The 16,907-nt window shown below is 45.1% G+C and overlaps 1 protein-coding gene across 1 annotated transcript in view; it reads right to left on the bottom strand.

Annotated features, from left to right (window-relative positions):
* LOC147620283 (FMN-linked oxidoreductases superfamily protein) overlaps nt 1-16,213 on the bottom strand; it is a 60,277-nt gene extending 44,064 nt beyond the window's left edge. Inside the window, exon 1 of the mRNA XM_086772473.1 lies at nt 15,620-16,213. Coding sequence (XP_086628599.1) covers nt 15,620-16,003 — 384 coding nt within the window. The 5' untranslated portion in view covers nt 16,004-16,213. The remainder of the gene's footprint in view (nt 1-15,619) is intronic.
* Nucleotides 16,214-16,907: the final 694 nt, after the last annotated feature.

Raw genomic sequence — 16,907 nt, 5'->3', positions numbered from 1 at the left:
GCAAGAGAGCAACAAGTTCTTGATACTTGAGGGGTTCAACAGCATTCCTCATACTGAGGTTCAAAGAGGTATGAAAAGCCAAGTAAGATCTTGGCAAAGAGTGCAAGATGGTGGACACAAGCTGTGTCTCAGGAATAATCTCATCCACATTGATGAGTTGCTCTCTCAAATCCTGCAACTTGTTTAAGTGGCTAGACATATCATCTCCTTCATGCATTTTCTGATTTTCCAGCTCTCTTTTCAAAAACGAGATCCAAGCCTCATTACGAGCAGCATACATCTGCTCCAAAGTCACCCATGCATTCTGTGAAGAGCCAGCTGAACGAATATGAGGTATAATAGACGTCTGTACTGACAATGCAATGAGTGACAAGGCTTGTGCATCTCTGGCATCCCATGTCTTCTGAGCATTTGTTCTTTGAACAGGCAATGGCTGACCTGGAGCCTGTACCTGTTGTCCTCGTCCACGAGCACCCCCTTGGGGAGGAGTCTCTGGAGCCAATGGACCTGGACGTGGTTCATCACCACTAACAAAATCCCAAAGACCTTTTGCCACGAGCACATTTTTTAGCATAAAACTCCACAAGGAGTAGTTCGTGCCGTCCAATTTGTCTTCCTTAGACAAATACGTGAATACATCACTCTGCTGTTGATTTGCCATTATGCCAATGCACAATGTTGTACCTGTGTATCAAAAAACCCAATAGCAAGAACCCTGAAAGCAACTGTACTCCACTGAATACAGTTTACCCAAATATGCCTGCACTCTCAATCCTCTCAATGTGCAACACAATGCACCACTGACTGAGTAGAGCAGCAAAAATGGCTTACACAGTGCCAAAATGCCCAAAAATTGCCCAAAGTTACTACACCCAAAACCTTGCAAGAAACCTGTAGAGTTTTCTTTGCAAGAAAGTCTGCATGTATCTGCCAGAAGATTTTCACAGAGAAAATAAAAATGCCCAAAATTCAAAATATGTAATGCTTACCACTACTGTGCTGGGCAGTAGTACAATCGACTATACTGTGCAGGTACACAGCAGCTACAGTCGGGGAAGCAGTACGGAAGCAGGACGAGCAGGTACAGTACGGAAGCAAAAGGCGAAACTGCACTCGACTGTTGGCTTCAGATGTGCGTAGCAGATTCTGGTCAGCTGTACTGTGCAGGTACGTTGACTGTACGGCTGCAATCATGGTCTGTACGGAGCAGGGCGACCAGGTACACAGCAGGTCGCCTGTACGGCTGTCTGCGCAGGTGTGTACAGAGGCGCTGTCTGCGTAGGTGTGGAACTGTACGGGCAGGCACAGGTGTACGGAGCAGAACAGAAGCTGTCGGCGAACTCGTACGGACAGCTGCAATGTACGGACTGTTGCAGGCGAAGCTGTATCTCTACGGTCAGTTGCACGCAGTACGAATGGTGGTGAGGAACAGTACGGGCAGGGCAAGAGCATGCCAACCTGGAAGCTCTGATACCAAATGAAGGCTTTCAGCTGTTAGGGTTAGGGTTTGGAGGTACTGCAAACACAAACGTGGGGAAGCAGAGAGAGAACACGACTCTTGTTGTGTATTCAATTGATAATGTGAAGTACAATAGCCACATAATAAAGTGACCTAAAAGATGTGTTCACATGTCCGGCCATAAAATGTGCCGGGTGGACCAAAACACTTATAAACTGTTTATAAGTGAAACTAAGCTAAACTGGGGGAAAAAACCTCCACTAGCTGAAGTAAAAAGTGCCCCAGTAATCTACTGATGATCACTAGCACTCCTCTGGGTGCATACACAGCACAAAACCCAACAGTTTCAAGCATGGCTTAGGCCGAAGACTACGACAGTTCCTCACAAAGTTTCAGGACCGAGGAACTCATGAAGCGGTATGGCTCGACAAAGAATTTTTCGAAGACTATCTGGCATTATTGACGGATTATTTGAAGGCTATGCAGCTTCCGTCAAGTTAAGCAGAAGGGGATGTCACGTGCATCCCGCACTTGGATGCCACGTAGACATTTCTGTACAAAAGGTGCAGGACCTGGGATCATGAACTGGTCCCATGTGAGCCCAGTCCGGGACGAGTCAGCCAGGGATCCATCTTAGTAGTCCGAGGTCAGGTGTGCATTGTCCTAGGAGCACATGAGTCCGAGGTCAGGTGTGCACTGTCCTGCACATGAAACATTGCCAGTCCGCGCTGTGAGTCTCCCTCTAGAATGATGTCAGTGGTTCTGTGTATCTGGTATGGTACCGGATGCCAGATCACTGAATAGACTATGTTTAGGACAAGGGGCCAGCCCATAGGGCTACCCCGGAGCTTAGTATGGACATGGGAATGGTGTGAAACCATCCCCATGTGGGCCAGGAAGGCCCAAGCTGAACCCACCAGCCATGGAGGGGCTGTAGGACAGCCCTAGGGCACAGATAAGGTAATCTCCCAGAGATTACAACCTTTATATGGCTGTAGGGCATGTATGGGGCAGCCCATACAGGCTGCCCAGCCCTGGGATTGTGGACAAAAGCTGTGTCCAGCCAATCAGAAGCAAGCGCATCACTTTCAGCCCATTAGGAAAAAAAGGCAGGATTTTTTGGGATTTGGAGGAGTATAAATAGTGGAAGCCATAATCCCATCATTCATCTCATTTTCACCAAGTGCTCAAGCAAACCAAGCGGCCAAGACAGCCAAGGGCTTACTAACGCAAATGGGTGAAGGATTCAGGTCAAGGGCAGGATTTTCCAGCCAAGAAAAGGTCAAGTTTTCTGTATTTGTTTTTAGATTTACATCATTCTAATAAAGCAAATACAGCATCCGTGGTGGGGGCCCTACAGAGGGTAATTGGGACCCAATACTGTGTCCTCTCCATCTCCCCCTTCTCTCTCTATTTTCTGCACATCTCCTTTCAGTTTGTGCGTTAGTTCCGTCGCAAAAAGAGTGCTGATTTCTGAGTTTTGAAGTACCGATCCTTCTCCGAAGCTTCCGCATATCACAGCTCACTACTTTCCAACCTGCAGGTCGTAATCTGCCCGCTTGCGCCATCTATTCCAAGCCTTGCATGTAGGGAAGGTCTGTGATATTTACCTTGATGGTATATCCTACAATCAATCCTTGTGCACCCCCTTCTCTCACGTAGCCTCTTTCCCCTTCGGCATCAGGGCACACAAACTCAACCTTTCAACTCACCCATTGCTAGCCTCACAACGAAACGTTTCAGCCCCAAAATGTTTCACCCCGAAACACGGCATTTCAACCCAAAATGTTTCATTCCGACACAAGTACAGACCAAAACACCCGACCGAAACGCCTATACATACATACATACATACATACATACATACATATATATATATATATAATCAAGAGATATGAGTATAAGAAAAAAAACCCAAAAAATAGCCATTTCAACTGCACGTTTCAGGCAAGCGTTTCGGTGAAACTTCAAAACATTTCAGGCGTTTCACAGTGACCATGCCCATTGCCCATAGTTGATTCCACATGCATCTATTGCATCATTAGCAAAAATGATGTGTGAGACATCCCCTCTGCTTAATCGAGACACAATATCTGAATCTAGATCTAAAGATTTACCATTGAAACTGCCACAAGTGGAGGACCTTGTTTAGCCACTTGAAAACATACTTGAAAAAAGGTGCTGGTTTTGATCCCACTTTGATGTTGGTATTCAACCTATTTTGGAGTCTCATTCTAGCTCTTTATTTAGAAAATTGGTTATTGTTCTTTTCTTTCATACGCCTTGCAAGTCTCCATTGTCAGCGGCCATCAAAGTAACACTTAGCACTTGTAGGCTGCATGATTAGTTGCTTGAGTATCATCAAAAATGATAGACAGTGATGTATTTCAGATATTATCCGTTGAGGATAAGCTTGACGGGACCAACTATGTAACATGCAACAGAATTATGCGTAGATGAAGGTTCCTGTTACAAAAAGTCTCACACCTCCTGTTGTATCTTGAGTTTCGTGAGTCTTTAGCAATCCACTATATCACTTCAAACTTTAAGAGATGAGAGAGAGAGATAGAGATCTGTACACCTTATTGAGTCCCAAACTACCCACTGAAGGGCCCCCTCCTATTGCTAGGAGTATTTGCTTTATTTCTTTGAAGAGAATGACTGCAGGACTTACTTTAAGACTGTAGACGAGAACGACTGCGGCACTTACTTTGAGACTGTAGATGAGCCAAACGCAAGACCTTCAGAAGACCAAGAGTAGGGCTGACTGCACACTACTGTAGAAGCACCAGTGATGACCAATCTCGACGCCAATGCACTCTTCCAAGGGGCTATAGGAGGACTACAATATGTGGCTGAGAGAAGGGCTAAATTGGGGACTGTTCTATGACAGTGAGATGCTGAATATGCAAGCGATGGCTGGCTGAACATGCAGGCTGAAATGTGCTGTGTTTTCTGCAAGTAAGGAGCAGAGGGATGATGCGCTTCAGCCTGGATGTGAAAGAGTGCACAGAGCATAAGCAAGATGAGCACTAGAGTATGCTGAACTGAGAGTGTGAGAGAGAGAGAGAGAGAGAGAGAGAGAGAGAGAGAGATGAAGCTAATAAGCTGAATATACTGCAATGAAAGCAATCCCAAGCAAGAGACAAACTAGTCTCATAAGTGAAGGATACAAAAGGTGAGAGTGTCTCAACATATGAACCACACATCCCTATTTATAGGTAAGATGGGGCTGGCCGACTAGAACATAGGAGCTAGCCGACTGGACCAGGCTCACCCAACCTAAGAAAAACTCTAGGAAAAAATGAGAGAAAATTACGGGTGGCCAACCCACAACCAAGGGCCATAAAAGGGATCAAGTATGGGCAAATACATGGGCAAAATATGGGGATGAACATGCTAACAACCCCTCTTAGCACCAGATGCTGAACAAACTCCGAGAAGCCGAAGATGAGGAGCCAAGGAAACCTGAGACACCGGCTTGGTGAACAAATCTGTTGCATTCTCTGGTGAAAGACAATACTCCAAATGAAAACTCCAGCAAGAACCCGTTCACGAACATAGTGATACTGAATCTCAATGTGTTTCGTACGAGTATGAAACACAGGGTTCTTGGCGATGGCAATGCAACTCTGATTGTTACACCAAAGAAGAGTAGATCTGGTAGGAGGAAAGCCAAGTTCTCCCAATAATCTCCGCAACCAAATCGCCTCACAAGCAGCATAACAAACTACACGATACTCCATCTTTGTCCAGGAAAGTGCCACAGTAGGATGGTTTTTACTGCTCCATGAAATGGCTCCCGACCCAAGTGAAAAAACAAAACCAGTGGTCGAACGCTGAGTATCCGGACCTCCAACCCAATCTGAATCCGACCATTCAAGAAGAGTGCACCCAATCTGAATCCGACCATTCAAGAAGAGTGCACCCTTGGCCATAGAAGATGCAAAAGTCAAAAGTACCACGCAAGTACTAAAGCACCCTAAGAGCACACCGCCAATGCTGTTGACGGAGCTTGGATGTGAAAGAACTCAATAAGCTGACTACGAAACAAATGTCCAATCGAGAGTAGGTAAACCATACCAAACAACCGATGCGAACCCGATACTGCCCCAAATATATCCCTGGAGAAGCATCAAGAAGAGAAAGCTTCTCACTAGTATCCATAGGAGAAGAAACTGGTCTCTCTCATGTGTACTTCTGCTGAGAAAAGAAAATACCCTAAGGGGTCTGCCAAATCTCCAGCCAAGAAAATAATGCAAAAGGCCAAGATCTGTCATGTCAAATTCCTTCTCCAAAGCATCCATGACTGAACGGATCCTCACAGAATAAGAACCGGTAAAGATGAGGTCATCCACATAGACCACAATGATAACAACTAACCCCCTCTCAAGGAGGATATAAAGGTTCGAATCTACATGAGAATGACGCACGCCAAGCTTCTGAAAGAACTCATCAATCCGCTAGTACCAAGCCCACGAAGCCTACTTCAGACCATACAAAGCTTTCTTTAGCCGATACACCTAGTCTTGTCTACCTGGAATCTCAAATCCTGACGGCTAATCAACATACACTTCCTGTGTAAGCCCTTCATTCAGAAAAGCCGACTTGACATCCATCTAGAATACGAGCCATCTATGATGTCCTACGAGCAAGAACGGTGTGAATAGTAGTCATTCGGGCTATCGGAGCGAAGGTTTCATTGAAGTCGACTCCACGGCACTAATCATAGCACTTGGCAACCAACCTCACCTTGTGCTAGTCCAAGTTGCCATCAGCTCAGTAAATACGAGACTTCTTCTAAATATAGACAGTGATAGAAGCCGCATCAACCCAGAAACATCCAGGTAAAAAGGAGTGCTCAAGTGAAACCGGCCTTCAAAAATCTGACGGGCGGTGAAACAAACACTCGCACACAAAACACTTCATCACCCAAGGAAACCTAGAAAAAGAAAACAAACAGGGGATTCTAGAGTGCTCCTGCAAATAATACAAGGACACCGATTGGCCCCAAAACGCAGTGGCGCCCCTTGCGGTATTTCTTTACTTGATCAAATATGAGTACAAAGTACAACTTGTCGAATCCTCTACCAATAGGATCCCACGAAGCTTTTCACCTAGCACTTCCAAATAAAAACTCTCGTTATCACAGCAAAGCATTCCATAGAGAAGACACACCTGTACGACACCTCCCTGCTTGAAAAGGTCTTCTCCATCGCTATCATGGATACCATAACCCTTTCTCAGACAGCAGTAGGGCTATACCAAACCACATGTCCTTCCTATAGTCACAGCTTGCATGTAACCTCGGGAAAACTAGAACCTGTTCACATGAATCCAAAGACATGCTTTCCACATGAAACCAAAGACCTGTATCTGATAAACCATAGACCTGTATCCATAAACCATAGGCCTGTTTCCTCGTTACCAAAGTCTTGTTTCTTCTCGAAGACCAATGTCCTGTTTCCATGCGCCCATGTGCACAGCAGCCCACTTGGCGCCCACAGCCATACACAGCCCGATGCAGCCCTGCCTGGCACTGTAGCCCTTGTGTGCAGCAGTTGCCAACTCCACACGTGCAGCCTCCACCTGGCAACCTGCTCCATGATGACCACCACTCGGCGATCTGCCCAAGGAATGCGCCCTGAAGCCATGCGCCACCCTCCACCTTTATAAAGAGGCGATCGCTTTTCAAAAATGCCAAAAACAATCAGCAAAACGCATGCTTAAAAATATAATAATATTTTAAGCCTTCAAACTTCAAAGGTTTAAAAACCTTATAAACTTAAAAATCCCTTTTGTCCCCTTTCACACTTGGGCTGGCCACACATATATGGGTTTCCTTTTCATATCCAAACCGATGCCTGTTCACACTGTCCAGCCTGTGCCCACCTGCTTCTTGTCTAGAGGGAAAAACACAAGGTCATAACATACCCCCCTCTTGAAAAATAGCAAGCGTCCTCGATTGCACTCAATAACACAGTAAGCATCCAATGAAGAAAAAGTCCCCATATGACAAAAGCAATGGCCCTCAAGTGCATCTGGGTGATGAAACAATCATCCTGAACAATAAGGCCATACCATCACGTCAAAGTGACAAAGAACTCTTGCTTGTTCCTTCAGAACCTGCAACAAAAGTCTAAAACCAAGTGGAAACACGTAACCTGTGTTAGCCAAAAACAAAATCATGCATCATTCTACATATGACAAACATATGCATGACACATATGCATTCGCAAACAATATGCTCCTCAAGATGCTCTACCTACTCCAAAATAACAGTCTCAGGGTTGCTCGCAAGCCTTACACCCATGGATATCCACGACTGGAGGTACAACATGAGCATATGAATATAGTGCTCCATCCATCACACCCCCCCACTAGCTCAGTACTTTCATAGTTTATTTCATGTTCATTTTGTCCTTTTTTTTTGGACATCCAGAAGACATTGACAGTTGTACATTGATTTGTCTCATAGGTCGAGTTCGGCCTCTAGTAGACGTTAATACAGCTTTCTTTCTTTCTTTCTTTCTCTCTCCTTGTCTACTATTCCATAGCCATGGCTGCCTATCTCTTCAAACCTCCATAGCTAGTTCTTCTATTTCGTGCAACACTAATCCTCTCAAATGGTATCAGAGCCAGCTATCCCATCATCAGCACCTTTACGCTTAGTTCTGCATAGCTAGCCCACATCCAAGCTGCCATCACCCCCGCTATCATCAACGCTTCATCACTGTAGCAACAATCCATGTTTCCTGGCTGGCCACCATCAACTCTCTCTACAGTGTGCCTGCTGCTACTTCCACCTATAGCTACCTGTAACGCGCGGAAGCTCTGGGTAGTCTTCTTTCAGCCCTAAACACTCTTGAAAACCTTCTGATGCAAAAAACGCACCATCTGATGCAAAAACGCAGGTAGAGAGAGAGTAGAGAGAGAGAGTGAGAAGTGCTGGAATTTCAGTATATACTATGGTACAAAAAGGTACATATCTTTGCAGCCCTTGGTTGCCTCCTTAAAAAGGTTGTTAACCCTAAAATCTGTCCCCTATGGGACCTCTAATGATCCAATCCCCTAGTGGGGGAGAATCATTAATTCTATGAGCACTTGGTGCCTTTTATAGGATACCTGGACAAGGTAGGAGCTGGCCGACTGCTGGTCGGCCAGTTTTGAATCCCTAAATTGACCTTTAACTCAGCCGACTGGGTTATCTTGCCTTGTCATCATGCGCCTTCAGCCACCTTGCTTCCTGGTACAGCCGACAGCTTCTGTACTCAGCCGACTGCCCCCTGGTGCTTCTCCAAGTCCAACCTGGCCACTTCTGCACCTTGTGCTCCAAATCTGACTCTATCTGATTCATACTATGTATCTGTTTGCCTCTTCTGGATCTAGCCTTGAGAAGGTCCATGGCATTGCTGATGCACATGACATCCCCCTCTGCTAAACTTGATGACGGGAATCCAACCTGCTCTTGGATGATTGTCATCATCCCAATCCTGTTCCGAAGTCCCTCTGTCATCATCCATCCCTGGCAAACCCTTTTCTCTGAAAATCCGTTCTGTTCTCCAAACCACTCTGTCTCTGATGAAGATCTATGCATCTGGTCTTCCTCTAGTCCACAATCCATTCCTGCCCTGACTCTGAACACTGTCTTGGTCTTCTTTCCTGGAACTGAGTCTGGCACTCTCACATCACCCCTTGGAGGATCAACCTCCCTTGGGACCGTTCCCTTAGAACCTATCTGGCTCACGGAACTGCCATCCCCATCTGGCACTGTGGAACACCACCAACAAACCTCCTGGGAGTTCTTTCCCGATCTGTGTTCCCGCCTTGGGCTTCGAATCCGTGTACTTTCCTGTACCTTGGACCTGTACACCATCATATGTGACTGAATCAGTGTTTAGCTTGGCTGAGCCTGATGCTCTGATACCAATGTAACGCGCGGAAGCTCTGGGTAGTCTTCTTTCAGCCCTAAACACTCTTGAAAACCTTCTGATACAAAAAACGCACCATCTGATGCAAAAACGCAGGTAGAGAGAGAGTAGAGAGAGAGAGTGAGAAGTGCTGGAATTTCAGTATATACTATGGTACAAAAAGGTACATATCTTTGCAACCCTTGGCTGCCTCCTTAAAAAGGTTGTTAACCGTAAAATCTGTCCCCTATGGGACCTCTAATGATCCAATCCCCTAGTGGGAGAGAATCATTAATTCTATGAGCACTTGGTTCCTTTTATAGGATACTTGGACAAGGTAGGAGCTGGCCGACTGCTGGTCGGCCAGTTTTGAATACCTTAATTGACCTTTAACTCAGCCGACTGGGTAATCTTGCCTTGTCATCATGCGCCTTCAGCCACCTTGCTTCCTGGTACAGCCGACAGCTTCTGTACTCAACCGACTGCCCCCTGGTGCTTCTCCAAGTCCAACCTGGCCACTTCTGCACCTTGTGCTCCAAATCTGACTCTATCTGGTTCATACTATGTATCTGTTTGCCTCTTCTGGATCTAGCCTTGAGAAGGTCCATGGCATTGCTGATGCACATGACATCCCCCTCTGCTAAACTTGATGACGGGAATCCAACCTGCTCTTGGATGACTGTCATCATCCCAATCCTGTTCCGAAGTCCCTCTGTCATCATCCATCCCTGGCAAACCTTTTTCTCTGAAAATCCGTTCTGTTCTCCAAACCACTCTGTCTCTGATGAAGATCTATGCATCTGGTCTTCCTCTAGTCCACAATCCATTCTTGCCCTGACTCTGAACACTGTCTTGGTCTTCTTTCCTGGAACTGAGTCTGGCACTCTCACATCACCCCTTGGAGGATCAACCTCCCTTGGGACCGTTCCCTTAGAACCTATCTGGCTCACGGAACTGCCATCCCCATCTGGCACTGTGGAACACCACCAACAAACCTCCTGGGAGTTCTTTCCCGATCTGTGTTCCCGCCTTGGGCTTCGAATCCGTGTACTTTCCTGTACCTTGGACCTGTACACCATCATGTGAGACTGAATCAGTGTTTAGCTTGGCTGAGCCTGATGCTCTGATACCAATGTAACGCGCGGAAGCTCTGGGTAGTCTTCTTTCAGCCCTAAACACTCTTGAAAACCTTCTGATGCAAAAAACGCACCATCTGATGCAAAAACGCAGGTAGAGAGAGAGTAGAGAGAGAGAGTGAGAAGTGCTGGAATTTCAGTATATACTATGGTACAAAAAGGTACATATCTTTGCAACCCTTGGCTGCCTCCTTAAAAAGGTTTTTAACCGTAAAATCTGTCCCCTATGGGACCTCTAATGATCCAATCCCCTAGTGGGAGAGAATCATTAATTCTATGAGCACTTGGTGCCTTTTATAGGATACTTGGACAAGGTAGGAGCTGGCCGACGGAGCTGGCCGACTGCTGGTCGGCCAGTTTTGAATACCTTAATTGACCTTTAACTCAGCCAACTGGGTTATCTTGCCTTGTCATCATGCGCCTTCAGCCACCTTGCTTCCTGGTACAGCCGACAGCTTCTGTACTCAGCCGACTGCCCCCTGGTGCTTCTCCAAGTCCAACCTGGCCACTTCTGCACCTTGTGCTCCAAATCTGACTCTATCTGGTTCATACTATGTATCTGTTTGCCTCTTCTGGATCTAGCCTTGAGAAGGTCCATGGCATTGCTGATGCACATGACACTACCATATAGCACGCTATCAATAGCTACTTCACCTTATGTTGTGCATAGCTGGCCACAAAAGCCGCCTAGCCGTGTCCTTGCTACCTCACATTGCAGCCACCATAGACTGACTCAACACCAACACAGCAAAGACACCACAACTGAAAAACGGGGGTGCAGAGGAGAAAGCAGAGCAGAAGAGAAGCCACCGCCAAGAAAGCCCATGAAAACACATGCAAAAAAATGAAAATAGTAAACCATCAAAGTGCTTTAGCAAACACTCATGAAAATGCTCAAAAAAACTCAATTTGGGGCTTTTTCATTTTTTCTAGAGGTCTTGCTTAATCAAAGCATTAAACCCTAATCTTTCATCATTTTTCAAGATTGAGGGCAAAAATCAAGCGTTGAAGTGTTGCTACAACCTCCTATAGCATCAATTTCACAAAACCCTAATTTTCTGAAAACCTGAATTTTCTGGAGGGAGGAGATGAAAAATCAGCTTTATGTAATGATTCAAGATCTGAGCCACCAAATGAGTAGGCCAAGTTGGTATCAATGGGGGGTAATGATAAATTGTTACTACTACAAAGCACAAATGTGTGTTTCCCTGTGTATATCAAAGATCTTTGTGTCTTTTCTATGTCAAGATAATCTGGTTCTAATCTTGTTCTTTATGTTGCCCGTCAAGGATTAGTCATGGGATTAGCATGTACATGTGCATGCACATGCATAGTCAAGGCTACCTATCTCTTCAAGCCTCCATAGCTAGTCCTTCCATCACTGAACCTTTCAAGCAGCACGACCTTGACATCAAAAAAGTGATGAAGTTACTGGAAAACAACAAGCTTTATGTCAATGAAAAAAAATCAGAGTTTTATTTGTTCGAAATTCATTACCTTGGATACATAATTAGTGCCGAAGGCATCCGATAGATTCCGCTAAAGTGGCAGAAATTCTAAATTGGGAGATTTCATAAACAACGTACAATGTATAGTTATTTGTGGGGATTTGCTAAGCATATCCCATCCATATCGACAAATTCTTCGACCTCTTGGTAGCTCTCACAGATTTGCTCAAGGGTATCACGACTCGTAGGCACCGCATCCACATGACTCAACGTGGACTACGGGCTTTCAAGGACCTCAAGGTTGCTTCCCTTGTTTAGCGCTTGCCTCGTGGAATGATCCATTCCAAGTAATCATCGATGCAAGTAATAGAGCTGTGTTACAACAGAATGGTCATCTAGTAGCACATGTCTCTTAAGCTCTTTCCTACAGAGAGGAATTTCTTGGTCTATGATCGAGAACTCCTAGTAATAATTCAAGCCCTAACGCATTGGAAACATTTTTTATATGGGCGTGATTTTGAGGTTCCCACTGATCATCAGGCTTAGTGTTGGCTTCAAACGATGCTAACTGCGCAATGGAGTGGCCGCAGCAGCACCATGGTACCAGATGTTCCAACAATAGAGTGGCATGATTGACTATCTTGCAAGAAAGGCCATGCAGAAATGGAACTATTATCCAATCCACACGGATAGAGCTCGTTGGTGCAAGACTAGCACAAGTACGCAGATTCTGATGAATTCGATACTCCATGAAAACAAGCATTGGACATCGCAAGACCATGTCATTTCTTGATATGGGAAGGTTGGCTTTTTTATAAAAGTTGACTCCGTGTCTTGAAATAGTTTGGAGCGACTTCTCCATGACGCCCATGTCGCCATCACTAATGGACATAGAGACATGAACTTAACATTGGAGAAAGTCGAGAGACAATTCTACTGGCCTAAAATGAGACGGGACGTATTCACATATGTCCAATTTGTCAAAAGGTGAAAGCATTGCATGGAAAAAAAGTGGGGTTGTTATAACCATTGCTAATTCTCAATGGCCCTTTCCGAGATATTTCTATGGATTTTGTGATGAATTTGTCTTCTAGTCTGAGTAACCATAACACACAATGTTTGACTGTTGTGATCGTTATAGAAAGTTCGTTATGCTTATTCCCTGCAAAACTATTTATCTAGTATTGGTACCTGATTGGTGACATTCTTAGGACCATTGTTTTAGATCGTGATGCCAAGTTTACCAATCATTTTGGAGGACATTGTTTGATAATTTTGATACTAAGTTGAATTTTTTAGTGCATTCCACCCACAAACGAACGGCCAAACAGAGATTTACAATCAATTGGCGCTTGACGTGCTGAAGTGTTATGTCCATCATCAACAAGATAAGTGGAAACAATTTTTATCTTTGGTTCAAACTGTTTTGAATGACTATTTTTCTTCAACTATTAGCAAGACTCCATATGAGACAGCATTGGGAATATGGTTCCAATCTTTATTAACCAAGACATCGCCTTCAATATCCGACGCTAATCACATGACAGAGACATATCAGGAGATATTGGAGCTTGTGAAAGACAAGTTAGCCAAAGTACAGGAGACCTATTCTCGACAAGCCAACAAGGACAAAAGGGATATGAAATTCTCGAAAGGAAATTGGGTATATCTATAGATTATGAGACAAAGGTTGATACAGGTGAGCACGCGAGGCCCAAATTTGTCATTTCAGAGTGTTGGATCTTTTCCCGTTCTCAAGAAGAATAACAAGGTGTCCATGAAGTTAAAGTTACCTTCTAGTTCGACCATGCTCGATATGTTTCATGTTGCTTGGTTGAAGCACTATGCTGAACCTCCTTCCAAAGATGTCCAAGATGAATCAAAACTTGATATCATCGACGAAGCCGAAGTGATGGTTCTAAAATAGATCCTTTCGCACCGCTTTAAGCATGACTTGGCCGTAAAGAGCGTCAATTCCTCACAAAGTTTGACGACTGAGGGACGCTCAAAGCCGTTCTGGCTTGACGAGAACTTCTTTGAAGATTTTCAAACATTATTGATGAACTATTTGGAGACTATGCAGCTCCATCAAGTTAAGCAAAAGGGAATGTTCACATGGCCATATCTATACAAAAGGTACAAGTCTTAAGAGTGGTAACTAGCCCTTTGTGCGCCCTTGTCCGAGACAAGTCCGCTGCATTTACTAGGTAGGCTTCCTACCAGATGCGTAGGTACAAGTCTAGGTTAGGAGATACTCTGTAGGAGTCTCTCTCATGGACAGCCATGGAAGGCTTGTCCAAGGCCAGACCAAGGCCTTAGGCTCAGCCACTTGGGACAGCCTTAGGACAAGCCCAAGACCTTGTCAGCCAACATAGGAGGTAAGTCAGGCAGTTCCAAAGCTCACACATGTGATAAGCGCTGCTTTAATTGCTGATTTGACCAGACGTGAGCAGACCGACAGCTATATGGACAGATCAACCAGCATATGGAGATACTATATAAGCAATGGGCGCATAATCGATCTCATATCTCTGTAAGTGTTGAAGTCCAAGGGCTAAAGACAAGCCAAGAAGGGGCCACGCAAGGTGGAAAGTGTAGATCAAGGGACAAACTCCAAGCTATAGGTTATCTCAGTCAAGGGAAGCTGCCTAAGTCAATTCACTGTTTACAGCCAGCAATCTGTCATTCTACTCATTCAATAAAGCAAATACACCATACGGGGGGCCATCAGAGGGTAGTTGGAACCCAATATTGCGCATTTGTCTCTCCTCTCTCTCTTTGCACTCCTATCTTCTCTACATTGTGCTATTCATTGTCAAGAACTAAGGGCTGAAAGCATCTATCAAAGTATAATCCTTGTCTGTAAGCTCCCGCATGTTACACTGCACATCCAATGTTAATCTCAACTTCTCCTGCTGATGTTGCTCTTAGTGAGCAACTACTAATTTTTTGTACCCTCTTTCGTGTCTGCTCCTGTCGCACTGCTTGGTACAGCTGCCCTTGCTAAGTGAATAGCATCTAGCTTACACCTTGCTTATGTAGCAAGTGGCAATTGGCACACCCATTTCACAGGCTCCTCACACTCAGCACATGCATGTGTCAGTGCCCAAGTGCATCTGCAACGTGTCCCTGCCCAAGCTGGAGCTCCTCATGCTGAGTAAATGCATGTAGCAATTGCCTTTCCCCTCACTCCGTTTTCTCTGATCCTTCCTGAAGATCAAGGTCGTCAAAGTCATAACTGTTGGATGGCCTCATTATTCCCTGAATCATGTATGTACGTATATTGGTCATAGAGTTGTCCTTTGACCTGATAGCTACAGATGTGGCTTTGATGTTGTCAAGGTCCTTATAGCTGGCCCTAAATGTGTGAGGTTGGCTTTGTGCGCTTCCCATTGCTGACCTTAAATTCTGTGCACAATCTCTAGCTTTCTTGTACATCAAAAGTATTGCCAAGGAACACCCGTCTGCAAGGGAGTAGGTTGTCCTCCAAAATGTTCAACGCATGTACAAAACATCCTCCTATAGAAGTCCCTGAAAGAGCTTTCAGACTATACAATTCACATGACTAGCATTGTAGATAGGCATAATCTACACTAACTGCTTGAAGCATGTAGAAGCAGAGTGAAGTGTTGCAGGTTGCTTGAGTGCATGGAAGATTGGCCATACCACTTGTCTGTCTCTTTTCTGCTGGCGTTTAGACTTTTTGACAGTGGATATTTTCAGAGCACTTGTCTCTGCTGCTACCGGGGCTGCGTCGATGGTTGGGGCACCATTGCTGGGATCGGGGCCCACAAAGAGGCGCTCTCCAGGAGCACGGAGGAACTCTTTCTTGACGGGGGCTCGAGCTTTGGCGACCAGCTCTTCGGGCGATAGGTCTTGGGGTGGGAGAGGGGAAGCATCCACGGGGGCTGCTGCCAAATCCTGCGATGATGATAGGTCCTGGCCATCCTTCTGAATGCTTTCCACTGTCTCTTTTGCTTCTGCCGCCTCCTCATTCCCCCTCGTCTCGGTCGCTCGGGTGCAAGAGGGTTGAGGCTCCACAGCAGCCATCACTAGCACCTCACCTCTAAACCTGCCCAAAACCTAAAGCGCGTTTCAGACTTTTGGTCTTGCTACGACTTACACGATACAAGAAAATTACTAAAAGCTTCCATATCCCTCTCATGGAGAGCCCTCCTCCATCTATTTCTGTTACATATTAACCATGGACAACCGATGCACAAGGAGGAGAAAAGAGAAATCCTGGATTTAGAGGAAAAAATACCTTCGATTGACCCTTTGTATTCCGGCTTCCATTTTTGCGTTTACATTCCGGCTTTCATTCCTTCTTAATGTCTTTTACATATTGCAGCAATGCGCGGGTTGAGTACTAGTAGCCCCTAAAATCTCCTCTATCCCTCGACATCCCTTGCACATATCCACCCCTCCATGCCTCCCTCCCTCCCAGGCATCTCCACCTTCCATCATCTACACATCTAATGCCCCACTCCTCCTCCAACAGTGTTGATCCCTCTTCGTTCTCCACATACCTGTTTTGAGCTCTCTCTCTCTCTCTCTCTCTCTCTCTCTCTCAATCAATCAATCAATCAATCAAAACCTTATGATAATTGTTAGAGTTTGCATCCCTTCACACCAAAAACCTACAAACAAACACCCCCTCTTTCTAGCAAGACCTTGAAGTGTTTCAAATGATAGAATGCATTTTATTGGAAAAAATGCATATATGCATTATCAACTCCTCACTCGTGCACAAGTAACAATACCATCTCTAATAAGATATGAATTGTGGATTCATACCAAATGCGGTTATCATGGGACACATTAATTTGTAATGCCACTACCTTACCTAAGTTATGTGCATTGTGTCTCTTTAAGGTTTATGGAGAGATCGTATATTGAGTGATCAAAGTCTAGTCATTAGATTCATCTAAGAGAGTTATTGGAGGATGATCCA

Source organism: Cibotium barometz, chromosome 32 (assembly GCF_041138505.1).
Source record: "Cibotium barometz isolate CiBa-2024 chromosome 32, ASM4113850v1, whole genome shotgun sequence".
NCBI lineage: Eukaryota > Viridiplantae > Streptophyta > Polypodiopsida > Cyatheales > Cibotiaceae > Cibotium > Cibotium barometz.
Note: the sequence above shows the minus strand (reverse complement) of the source record. Positions and strands in the feature narration are given on the sequence as shown.